Source organism: Numenius arquata, chromosome 2 (assembly GCF_964106895.1).
Source record: "Numenius arquata chromosome 2, bNumArq3.hap1.1, whole genome shotgun sequence".
Lineage (NCBI taxonomy): Eukaryota > Metazoa > Chordata > Aves > Charadriiformes > Scolopacidae > Numenius > Numenius arquata.
Window position 1 is genome coordinate 63,914,380 of NC_133577.1, and position 12,489 is coordinate 63,926,868.

The 12,489-nt window shown below is 46.6% G+C and overlaps 1 protein-coding gene across 1 annotated transcript; it reads left to right on the plus strand.

Annotated features, from left to right (window-relative positions):
* Positions 1 to 1,044: 1,044 nt before the first annotated feature.
* LOC141462552 (aldo-keto reductase family 1 member B1-like) lies at positions 1,045 to 8,452 on the plus strand. The gene is made up of 10 exons (XM_074144473.1): positions 1,045 to 1,110; positions 2,418 to 2,585; positions 3,207 to 3,323; positions 4,642 to 4,719; positions 5,285 to 5,407; positions 6,510 to 6,616; positions 6,738 to 6,819; positions 7,733 to 7,816; positions 7,988 to 8,070; positions 8,410 to 8,452. Exons 1-10 carry the CDS (start codon positions 1,045 to 1,047, stop codon positions 8,450 to 8,452), a joined length of 951 nt encoding a protein of 316 aa, XP_074000574.1.
* The last annotated feature ends 4,037 nt before the right edge of the window (positions 8,453 to 12,489 follow it).

Consider the following 12,489-nt stretch of genomic DNA (forward strand, 5'->3'; position numbering starts at 1 on the left):
TAGATTTACAGAGAAGGACTCCAGAAAAAAAAAAAAATTAAAAAAAAGTAAAAGGCAAACACTGCATTATATAACTGCTCCGTGATACAACCGAAACATCACATCCTGCTGATGGCTGGTGGTGCTGACAAAAAAAAAAAAAAAAACAGGAGGAAGATTAAAGAGGCAACCAATTACCTTGTCTGCCCTCAGGTAAGTACAAAGCAGCTCGGCATCTGCTGTAGGAAGGGCAGCCAGAGAAAAATGTACCATTATACTCACAACTAATGCTTGCACATGAACGAGTTCTCCAAGCGTAAGCAAGCAGCAAAGCTTCTCAAGTGGCTTTAACATAACATCCTGGACCATCTACTGGGTCCTGCAAGTACATTTTGATTTTTTTTTCCACTGTGCTGTGACCACTTCAACAAAACAGCGTGCTCTTATCTGCAAAATTTCAAAGCCAGTTTGTAATGTGAAATTATGGACCACTTAATATTTATTTCTACACTTTTATTCTGAAATACGGCCTGCACCTCCCTGAAAAAACAGGGACAATGTGATCATCATGACGCTCATGAAAACTCACTATTCTTCTGCAACTTTCAAAAAAATATTAGAGGAAACTTCTCCCAACATTAAAAATAACGCTCTTCTTTAAAATCATTCCTTTCTATAGTAGTCCTACAAAACAGCTCGCTTTTCCTCTCCTGTTATTGCAAGCCTAAGCTAGATTCATCTCACCTGCAGAGGAGTGCTGAAGGCTGAAAGCTCCCAAATTCACAGAGCCCGCTCCCACTGTGTGGATCTCTGCAGGAACCTGGGCCACCATCGCTGTCGTGGGGACGCGCTGCTCTACCCGAAGGGCTCGGAGCCCTTCCTCAGCCCGAGGCTCACAACACGGAGAGCACCAGCACTAACCCACGCTGTCCCGCCGTAACCGAGGCCGGTGGCGGTGTAAGGAGGTGGCTGTCCCTCGGGCGGCTCCCGGGGCGGGGCGGGAACCGGCCGCTATTAAAGGGACTCGGTGGGCCGGGCTACCCGGCAGCGTTCCCGTGTGGGGCCATGGAGACCTACGTACAGCTCAACACCGCGGCCAGGATGCCCCTCCTGGGGCTGGGCACATGGAAGGTAATGGAGATCTCGGCGGTGCCCCCGGTCGGGACCCCGCAGGGGGCGGACGGGTCGGGCTGGTTCCGCACCCGGTACCGCCGCCAATCTCCTCCGGGCACCGGCCGGGCGGCGGGGGGGTTCCAGAGCGCTCTGGGCTGGGGGAGGGAGAGTGGGCGAGGGGAGCCCGGCTCGGGGACCCGTCCCCGCCGCCAGCCCGGCCCCCAGCGCAGCGCTGCCAGCACCACCGACATCCCGGCCGGGGTTGCCCTCCGCGGGCGGAGCCCCGCGCTGCTTTTGAGCCGTTTTTTTCAATTTTCTCCGTCCTTCTTGCCGCCCTCCCCCCGGGGGAGAGGCGATTCTTGGGCCTCTCGGGTCCCTAAGAGGTGGCTCCTTCCCCCCTTCCATCCTTTCCGCAGGGGAGCGCGGATCCCCTCCCGGCCCGGCTCCCGCGGCTGCCCCCATCTCCCGGGGCCCCTCTCCCTGCCGCTGCCCATCCCGCCCCGCAGCCAGGGATGCCGGGCTCGCCTGCTGCCTCTGAGTAACTTAAATCCCGGGTGAGGTTACCTTGAATCACCTGGTAATAAGATGGAGCTTTAGAAGACAATTCATGCGTTTCAAGCAAGTTCTGACAAAAGAGATTTGCGCCACCGTTACGATGACTGCAAAATCAAACAGTGAACTGTACGATGCCTGAAAACCAACATTGCTGGATCTGTCTGAACAAGACATGCCAACATTTCTTTGTGCGCAGCCCTTACCTGCCCTTTCAGGGTATAGAAACACATAGAAATGTACATCTCCTCCACCTCTGAAGGAAGCAGCTGGTGCAGCCTTCAAAGGATAGGTGGGATGCACCCAGGGGAGGAGCTGAGCTAGAGCATGGTACCGTACTCCGTGGTGATGTGGATGACTAAGGTGTAGACCACTGCCCCCTCCATCAAACTAAAATTCCCCCAGCTGGGCAATTGCTGTTTCTCTTCTCAGAAACAGCACTGGGAAGCGAGGAGTGCTGGGCAAGAGGCACTGCAGAGCTTCCCGGCACAAAACTCTGTTCCCACTGGTCCAGCTCTGGAGAACTGTCCTGCTCTCTGGGGCTCTGCTCTCCCTGGCTGTTAGGCTGCACCTGCATGGGAGTGGGGCTACGGAGAAATGGCTGGATGCTGGCTCCAAGCCCTGGAGCCTGATTTTAGAAAATGAACGTAGCTTTAAGAACGCTGCATAGATGAACTCTTCTTAAAACCCCTTTGTATGTGCTTCTTTAGTTTCTAGATAACTAGGAAATAGCATGTATGCTTTGATTTGAGTTCTTAACCTTCTTTTTCCAGTCTCCAGCTGGAAAAGTAACAGCTGCAGTGATGGCTGCCATCGATGCTGGGTACCGCCACTTTGACTGTGCCTACGTGTACCAGAATGAGAGTGAAGTTGGGGAAGGGATCCAGCAGAAAATCAAGGAAGGCGTTGTGAAACGAGAAGACCTCTTCATCGTCAGTAAGGTAAAGGATCTGGTGCCCTAGGATCCAGGGGAAGGCCTGCTTTGTGTAGAAGGTGTTCATAAGAGGAAATTCAGAGAGAAGTGGAAAGACCATGTGATATAGCATGGAGTAATTCAGAACATGGTTTAGGCCAAGTCCCTTTTTGTCACCTTGTCTTGTAGAGAGTTATCTAAGATATTCTCCCCATTCTCCATTGTCATGGAGATATTCATGTTCAAGACTGTTCAAAATATGCATTCAAGTCAAACAGTCCCAGAAAGTGTGCTTCTTTCCTTGCTTATGCAGGAAACCTGAGATTCAGCTCACCACTGAAATTAAGATAAAAAGAACTCTTTAAGCAGTATCTGTCTGTAATAAGTGGCTTTTACACGTCCTGACCAATGGAGCAGGATTAGTGCTTTTCAGTTTACAATCCTGTTTGATCACATAAGCCACCACAGCACTCAGTATCACAGGTCCAGTCCTGCTCACTCTGTGAGCAAGCCCCATCTCAAGAGCACCAGAATGACCTAGTTCCCCATCACCTTCCATAGGGGACAGGCACTCTCCTGAACAAGTCAGAAGGGTTCCATAAGCTTTAACCAAGGATGTCATGGTGTGCCTTGTCTTTTTTGTTTCTAGCTGTGGTGCACATTTTATGAAAAGCCTCTGGTGAAGGGAGCCTGCCAGAAGACTCTTGCCGACCTGAAATTGGATTACCTGGATCTCTACCTCATGCACTGGCCACTTGGGTTCAAGGTACAGTAACAGCAATGCCCTTGGCTTTGCCTCCTGGGAGACCTCCTCAAAACTGCCAGAAACTCTTGCAGCACTACTGCTGCTCCAGTCCAGAAAGAGCAGGTGTCTCTTGTGTGTAGCAGCACTGCTCCAGCGCTGCTCATTCAGCTTTGCTCTGGCCACGTGAGCCCGAATCTTGATCTCTGCCCCTGAGACTGCTGCTTGCACAGCGTCCTCTGCCCTTTAGATAGTGGAGATGCAAACCTAGCATTAAGGTCAGGCCTCCCAGCTTCAAGCATGAGTTCTGCTGCTTTACTTTTGGCTATGTCTCACTTTTGTCTTCTACAAATCCAAAGTATACTCATCTGCCAATGATTTAGCCTCCTACTTTGTGGGAAAGAGGGCTGTGCTTCGCTGGCTGACAGTTCTTTCCTCTGCATGTTACAGAATCACAGAGCAAAAGAATACACTTCCACTTTCCATTTCTGTCTTTTCACTGAGCCCTTAATACGGTACAGATTGAGCTGACCTTTGCCGCAGGAGCCTTAGTGTTGTTCCACAGACCTTGGATTTTAAAAGGTGAGACTTTTGACATCCAAGTTTCACACTTCATGTACTTCAAAGGAGCTGATGGCTTAGCCTATTTCTAGTCTTAGCTTTTCCTTTCTGCTACAGACAGGTTAAAACCTCCATCCTATCTCTTGCTTTTGAGCTTATCAACTGTTTAGCATAATTTCAAAGCTGTCATGGTTAGTTTTATGGGAACAAAGCCCTTGAGTAAGAGTGTCATGGCATAATACTCTGACTTCTGCAGAATACACTAGGTGTAGAGCAATAGGGAGATGTGGGGACCTAGCTCTGTTCCCATACATCTGAGATGTTCTGATTTTCCTAGTGCACCAACTTAAACTGAGGCTCCTCTTACAGAAGACCTGTGTGTACCTAATACATTATCCAGCAGATGTGACTCACCCTAGACCTAATTTAAATGTCCTTTGGACCTAAACAGGTCCTTATACTTTAAAAAAAAAAAAAAAACAAAAAAAACCCAGGCATGATAGAGGAGTACAGCAAGCTTGTTTGTTCTGCTTTGTTCCACAAGTGGTGTCACTTGTTTATCCGTACGTGTTTTGGTGAGTCACCACTTTGCTGGGTCCAGGAGATACACCTGTCCCTCCTAATAGGAATGGTTGCTGGCAAAATGCCATAAACCTGCATGAATGATGTAGACAACTATTAGTGTTTCCCACAGTAGAAGTTAAAGCTATCATGGTCCTCAGTTGCCCAGGTTATTAACTTTCCAACAGAGTGTTTCAAGCATTTTCTTTGTCACTGACAGGCAGGAGAGGAGCTGTTTCCCACAGATGACAAAGGCATGTCAATACCCAGCAACACAGATATTCTAGATACATGGGAGGTAAGTTCAGCCACAGTGGGAGAAGGATGTTTTCTGGACTTGGCAGTTTTTTCCATGCTCTCATTACCTTCAGCAGTCACAAACTTCTTATTTATCTTATGGTATACAATTCAGCTATTCAAAACATAATGTTTAGCCAAGCTGACAATCTTCAGTGGAGCTGCAGACCAGATTGCTTGACATAATAATCACAGAACTGTCTTCACCATGGTTCTTCAAACTGCTCAAATACACTTCACAGAAATAAAGATATTTCAGGTTGTGATCTTGCCTACAGCCTGGGGTACAGCGGTCCAGTGCTAGCTCAATGGCACATTATTAATTACCATTATTTTTCACACATAACTAACTTGGTGTTTCTACCATCTCAAGAAACGAGCTTTTGGGCTTGGGTGAGATGGAAGACATGGCACAAGTATACCAGTGTGCACTTTTCCTCAAGAGACAAAACCTGCAACTCCAGTTGTCTTTCCCTTCCAAAGAAGCGAAACCAGCCATACCAGGAAGAACATCTTCTGGCCCTGGCTTGTATACTGGATGCTGACTTTGCTCCTCTTTCTGTTAGGCCATGGAAGAACTTGTGGACTGTGGTCTAGTAAAAGCCATTGGAATTTCCAACTTCAACCATGAGCAGATTGAAAGAATCTTGAACAAGCCAGGACTGAAATACAAGCCTGCAAATAACCAGGTAAGCTGCAAAGTGACTGCAGGTGAATAGTTTCCAAGGTTTATAAAGATCTGATTACAGTTGAAAATAAGGAGATGGAAAAGGGGAGAACAAAGTAGAAAACAACACTTTTAATACCCTATGATTATTTCTAGGTACACATGAGGATGTTGTAAATCTCCTGTATCCTGATAAAGGATGAAGTTGTGGTACACAAATTACAACCATAACTGCCTAAAACACCTTACTTGTTCTGCTATTAGTAATAGCATCAATCTGTTATTAATAGCAGATAACTGGTCACACAACATATGCATTGCCTCTCACGCATACATGCAGATATGCATGCCCAATTCACTCACCCAGCTGGAAATGGGAGGTCAGTTTCAACCGTATATGCAGAAGCAAAGCATGTATTCGCACACCAGTGGCTTCCTGGTATCTGCCCTGAAGACTCTTTTATTTATATAAAACAAAACTAAAGTGTGTGTATACACACATACAAATACTGACATAGTCTTTGTCTGCCCATAGCAGCCACTGCAGTAGCTACATAACCTGCTGTAGATGCTTATTTCTCCGAGTGGCCTTTTACAGATTCAGACATCTCTTACAGCTCTCAATTCAGGTTCACTGAATACCACTCTCCAGAGCTTATCAGTCCTAAGGATACTTTACACTTTCTCTGCATGTAAAAGAAAGGACAGAGAAGGAAAGAGAACAGAGCAGATGCAGCATGTCCTTCTAATATATATGTATGTCCTTCTAATACAAGCATATCCTTCTATAACACTCCATGTTATTACTGAATATACAATGCACTGGAGTTTTCAATATTTGCTAAACTATTGCTTAGAAATCTCAGAGAAGCACCTCAGAACATGTTTTCTCAGGGCCAAAGAACCCAAAGATGAGCCTTATGAAGTGCTCTTTCCCCACAGCAAAGACTCAAGAGATGCAAGAAGCTTTTCTGTATGTGCTGTACAAAACTAAGGCTGAATAGTACTTTGCGAAAACTAGCACATTGGGGCAAAAATTGAACTGTAATTGCTTTAGGAGATAATCTCTGAAGTGAGTTACGGCAGTTATATTGCTATCAATCTCCCTACTCTTGTGTTAACAGATTGAATGTAATCCATACCTTACCCAGGAGAAGCTCATCAAGTACTGTCAATCCAAAGGGATTGCTGTGACAGCTTACAGTCCCCTTGGCTCTCCTGACAGGCCTTGGTAAGGCTGCAATTTATGAGGGAGTTGGCATGGCTTGTGCTTGAAGCACTGAGACAGTAAGTGCACCATCAATCATTCACCTAAACACAGAATTCTGTTGCTATCTATCTCCCCTGTGTAGGGCTAAGCCAGAGGATCCTTCCCTTCTGAATGACCCCAAAATCAAAGAGATTGCAGCCAAGCACAACAAAACCCCAGCACAGGTATGTAGATGCCAGACAGTGGGTACCCCTTCCTGGCACACAGGACAGCTAATGACAAAGTAAAGGACAGGCTGATTCTTCATTCCCTGTCACCTGTGGTGCTCTTCTGTGATGTTAAGTAGCAATGCAAATTTGTTTACTATGTGGCCTTCAACACATGCTTGCAAGGGCTCTTAGGATAAATCGTACAAAGAATGATTGAGGGAGCTGGGACTCTTCAGTTTGAGGAAGAGGAGACTGAGGGGTGACCTCATCACTCTATAACTACTTGAAAGGACATTGTAGAGAGGTTGGTGCTGGTCTCTTCTCACAAGCAAATAGCAACAGAACAAGAGGGAATGGCTTCAAGTTGCAACAGGGTAGGTTTAGACTGGACATTAGGAAGAAATTCTTCACAGTGAGAGTGATCAGACACTGGAATGGGCTGCCCAGGGAGGTGGTTGAGTCACCATCCTTGGATGAGTTTAAGAGTCGTTTAGATGTGGTGTTGGGGGATATGGTGTAGGGAAAAACTTTGTAGAGTTGGGTAGATGGTTGGACTTGATGATCCCAAGGGTGTTTTCCAACCTGAATGATTCTATGGTTCTATGATTTTCTTGACCCGCCGTCAGATGCTGTAATGTTTCAGTTTTCCCATCTCCAGTCCTAACGCAGAGAATGAAACCTTGATAAAAGTTCAGGTGAGAAGGAAAAGAATTGATTTTTCCCAAAACTGAATGGGAAGGGAGGTCTTCCATGTGAGGTACCACCACTTCTCTGTTTGCACTTCAGGAAATGCTGTCTAGGCCACAGGGACAGGAGTGATTTGAAATGCGGCTCTGCAGAAGCAGGTGTAGCTTAGGGAAGACAGCTGTTGGAACAGGCTCTGCTTCCTCCAGAGCAGGAGGGATGATTCAGTTTTCTGTTCTTGCAGGTTCTCCTTCGCTTCCAGATCCAGCGAAATGTGATTGTGATTCCCAAGTCTGTCACACCACAGCGCATTGTGGAGAACTCCAAGGTGAGTGATTATGAGTGAGCTGGGTGCATGGCATGTTCAGGGCCGGCGTGTCTTCCCTCTGCAGAGCAAGCAGCGATCCTTTTTCACCCTTTCCTCCTCGGGCAAGAGGATTTTTTGCTTACATCCTCTAACTTGTTCAGAGAGGTGATTTCCAGCTGTTTCTCTTGTTAGGTGTTTGACTTTGAATTGACAAAAGAGGAGATGGCAACTATTTGCAGCTTTAACAGAAACTGGAGAGCCTATACAATGAGCACGTAAGTGGTAGCATTCAGTATTTAGTTTTTCCAAACCCTTAAGTTATGAATGCTATACACACAGTTCACAGTTTTCGTTTAGATGTAAAATTACAATTTTGCATCTAAACAATTGCCTAGAATGCTGAGAGCCCGAGTCACTGACAAAATGATTTGGGTGTTCACAGTGTACAAATGGCACACACTACCCAGGAAAACAAATATGGAACAAATCCATCCTACAATTACATAGTTCACAGCCTCCTGTGGTGGCTCCTCTAAGCACCCCTTACAGCTTTATAGATTAAAATAATAAAAAGAAAAATAAATGGCTGAAACTAATACCTTTATTCCCTTCAGGTGCAAAACTCACAAGGAGTACCCTTTCAATGCAGAATACTGAAGATTGTCATATCCTGCCCTCGTATCTTTCAGAGCTTGGTCTGATATTCTTCCTATTTATTTATCTAGCTTTCTTATTTTATCTCTCCTCCCACAGCCAGTGAAGTTACAGGCTACCTATTCAGTGATTGATTGTGGTGATTGTTTTCTTTTTTTTTAAATAAGGACACAGTAAAATTGTTCTAAAGAAAACAATGTGGGCTGTAATAATTTGTCATGGTTTGGGCTGGACGGGCCACCGAGATGAACGACAGATCCTCTCCCCACCTCTATCTCTCTAAAGAGAGGAGGGAGAGAAAGAGATTTACGAGTCTCTGCCAAAATGTGAAATTAAAGAGAAAACAGGGAAAGACAACTACACATTCACACTTGTACTCCCTCTTGTAACAACAGGCTAAGGAGGATAATCAGCAGTTGTGAGCACTGGAGGAAAATCTGATAAATGTGAATTAAAGACTAACTTTCTTAGCACGAGTGAGGCAATCGGGAATTTCACCACTCCAAAAGTAACTGGAAAAGGGTTTTTTACTATTTATCCCTCTCTTAAAAAATAAATAAATAAAAATCCATATCCAGAAAACATAAAGATGCACGCTGGGCACTTTTTTTTACACAGGGTTTGTCCTATACAAACAATATACAACTGTATATTGTGTCAAATTGTGTCAAAATACAACTGCATGGTGGGTTTTGGATACAACACACTTTCAATATGTGCTTCAGATTATCGCTAGCTGTGAAATTCTATTCTTATGTGGAAAATTGTTAAGAAGCAAAGAAAAAAAATAAACCAAACACCTCGGAACTTGCACCTTCCACTTCATTCAAATGCCCACCTCTAAGGAAAAACTAATCTTTAAATGCAACAATGAAATAGCAGATTCTTGCCTTATCAAAAAGATCTTTTACTTTGAAAGTGTGTTTATGCTCTCGCCTAGACCTTATAGCTAGAAGTGAGACAGGATGCTAGACACCAATACCATTTGAATTTGGGAACCGATTTCATTCTTTACTAGCTCCATTATTTTTTAGTTCAATATTCTGCTTGTTACAGATAAAACTGGTTTTGGGGGTTTGGGGGAGAAGGGAAGGATTTTTTGTTTGTTTTTCAAACTACAACTTCTAAAAGAAGGTAATATACAACCCCCTGGGCCAGGAACAAAACGTGGCAGAGGGATGCAGTACAAGTATTTATAGTACTTCTGTACAGAACTAATAGATGTTAGCCTATCGCAACCAAACAAAAGAAATATGATAATTTCTTTGCTGTTCTTTGTTTAAGATGCACTTTGCATTTCAGACTCACTCTGCACAGCTGTACTTTGCTCCTAAGTCACAGCCAGCTGCTGAAGTCTATCTGCTAGGGAATCATCTCCCTCAGCTTTAGGTACTGACCTCGGGGCTCACCTCTAAGCTCCAGCCACAGCCAAGGGAGATTTGAGCTGGAGGAGGGCAGCAGCCTTCAGCGTGATCCATTACACACGTGGTGGGAGCTGCCCTGGGTTCAGACCCAACTTGCACCTTCTCTCCTGGGAACAAAGGTGAAATACACAGAGGTCGGCTGCAGTCACCTGCACTTCGGGGACACGACTCCTCCCTGGGACAACAAAGTCACTCGGCGCTTTCCCTTACGGACACCAGAGGGCAGCCAGCCCTCAGAGGAGACCCATGTTGCCCCCTCCCCGCAGGCCACCAGCCCCCAGCCGTGCCGGGGTGGAAATGGGGGGGGTGCATTTCATATGCCACACGACCCAGTTGTTTGCCCCCCGGCTGCGAAGGCTCAGCCCCGCGGTGCTGTGCCCAAACCACTGGCCTCCCTAGTAGCCCTGCCAGCCCCGGTGGCCAATTGCCTGGGACAGCCCCACATGCTCCGAACCCAGGACAGGCGCTCAGGGATGATGGCTCATCCACCCTGGACCTGTTGGAATGGGTCCAGCGGAGGGCCACGAAGATGATCAGAGGGATGGAGGACCTCTCCTATGAAGACAGGCTGAGAGAGCTGGGGTTGTTCAGCCTGGAGAAGAGAAGGCTCCAGGGAGACCTCATAGCAGCCTTCCAGTATCTGAAGGGAGCCTACAGGAGAGCCGGAGAGGGACTCTTTGTCAGGAATTGTAGTGACAGGACAAGGAGTAACAGTTTTAAGTTGGAAGAGGGGAGATTTAGATTAGATACCAGAAAGAAATTCTTTACTGTGAGGGTGGTGAGGCACTGGAACAGGTTGCCCAGGGAAGTTGTGGATGCCCCATCCCTGGAGGTGTCCAAGGCCAGGCTGGATGGGGCTTTGATCAAGCTGCTGTAGTGGAGGTGTCCCTGCCCACGGCAGGGAGGTTGGAACTTGGTGATCTTTAAGGTCCCTTCCAACTCTAACCATTCTATGATTCTATGATCCAGCTCCAACCATCTCCTCTGTCAGCCCCCTTCAACCCAGCCACCCTCTCCCACCACTGCCCTGTCCCCACAGCCCCACGGCTGCAGCTGGGGGCCCCAAGCCTTCCCACAGCACTGCAGCAGCAGCAGGTGCTCACCCCCAAAGGGTCTGAGCCTACCAATCTCTTTGACCTCTAGGCTTCCAGCAGATCCTGGCTCCAGAGGGCATGGTGCAGAGACACAAGTCCCAGCAAGCCAGTGACAGCATATATGGGCGGCTGAGCTCCCCACACACCCTTACTCGCACAGACACCCACTCTGGGGCTTACCTGGCACAGGGGAGATGTCAAAGGGTAGGTCTCAAGGAATCAAGACCCCAAGCCTCCTTCTCACCTGACACTCAAACTCAAGCCATCAAAACAATCAAGGTTCCTTTAACAAATACCAGGTGAGATGAGAAGGTATTTGCTTTTGTGGCTGTGTCACCTTTCTGTTGCCTCCCACTGGGCAGGTGACCAAATGCATAATCATAAAGTTGCACATTGGGTTTCATGGGAAAATGGTAAAACCTTTTGTTCAAGAAAAGAGGCACCTCAGGACCTTCTTTCCAAAATTTCCACTTTCAATTCATGAACATGTCATCCAATAACATTTGTTTTGCAGCTTCCTGAAGGAAGCAACCCATAAAACCCTCAGCAATCCCCAGGCTGAGGTGAGACAGCTCTGCTGACATCAAATACACATTATTATTGAACAATAAAGGTACAATATTTGCTATGGTGCAGGGAGAGCCAAAGGTTTAGACCACTGTCTTTTCAGTGGTGTACCTTCTCCAGCATGGGTCACCCAGTGGCCACAGTGCCTTCAGGCATTTCCTTGCTCCAGCATGGCTCATCCACCAGCTAAAGGACCCTCAGAAGTAACCTCTTTTGGCATGGATCTCCTCAAAGAGTGCACCTGTTTCCAACACTGTGTCTGAGCTAGGGCACCGTGGACTTAAATTTTGGCATGAGGTAGGGTGTTTACATCAGCTTTAGAGCTACTTGGAATTGGTTCTGGCTGGCACTGGGCAGTTCATAGTCTCCACACAGGTCTCCACAGCCATCCCCTGATACTCCCTCCAATTTATGTCCTTTACATTTCACCCTTCACCTCATTGAAAGATATATTAAGATTTGTTTCACCCTTATATAAACCCTAGCATCATTACAATCTTAATGTATATTCAGTATAAACTCCATCCCTTGTCCCTGCAGACCAGGCTAGTGTAGTTTACATCTCATCAGCGTGAACATAACACACATCACAAACTCATCCCTTTCTCAGCAGACAAAATTATCAGGATCAACACTGCAGCAATCTTAATATATACTTTCCAACCCCTTCTGAAACTTTTCCCAAGGTCAGCCATACTGGTGGACTCCCAGCATTATCCTCAGCCATGTTGCTAATCTCCTGCCTGTCTTCTGGCATGCTCCCTCCAGTACCAGACATGGTAAGTCACTCCTTGACATCCCACCAGCTTATCAGGCGATACCAGAGCAGCAGCAGTAACTGTGCTCAGACCTTGGAATTTTCAGGCCACAGCATCAATGATCAACACTTTCTCAGGGTCCCTTCCCCCTGGCTTATAAACACAATCCAGCAGTCCAGGCAACGGCAGTCGATTGC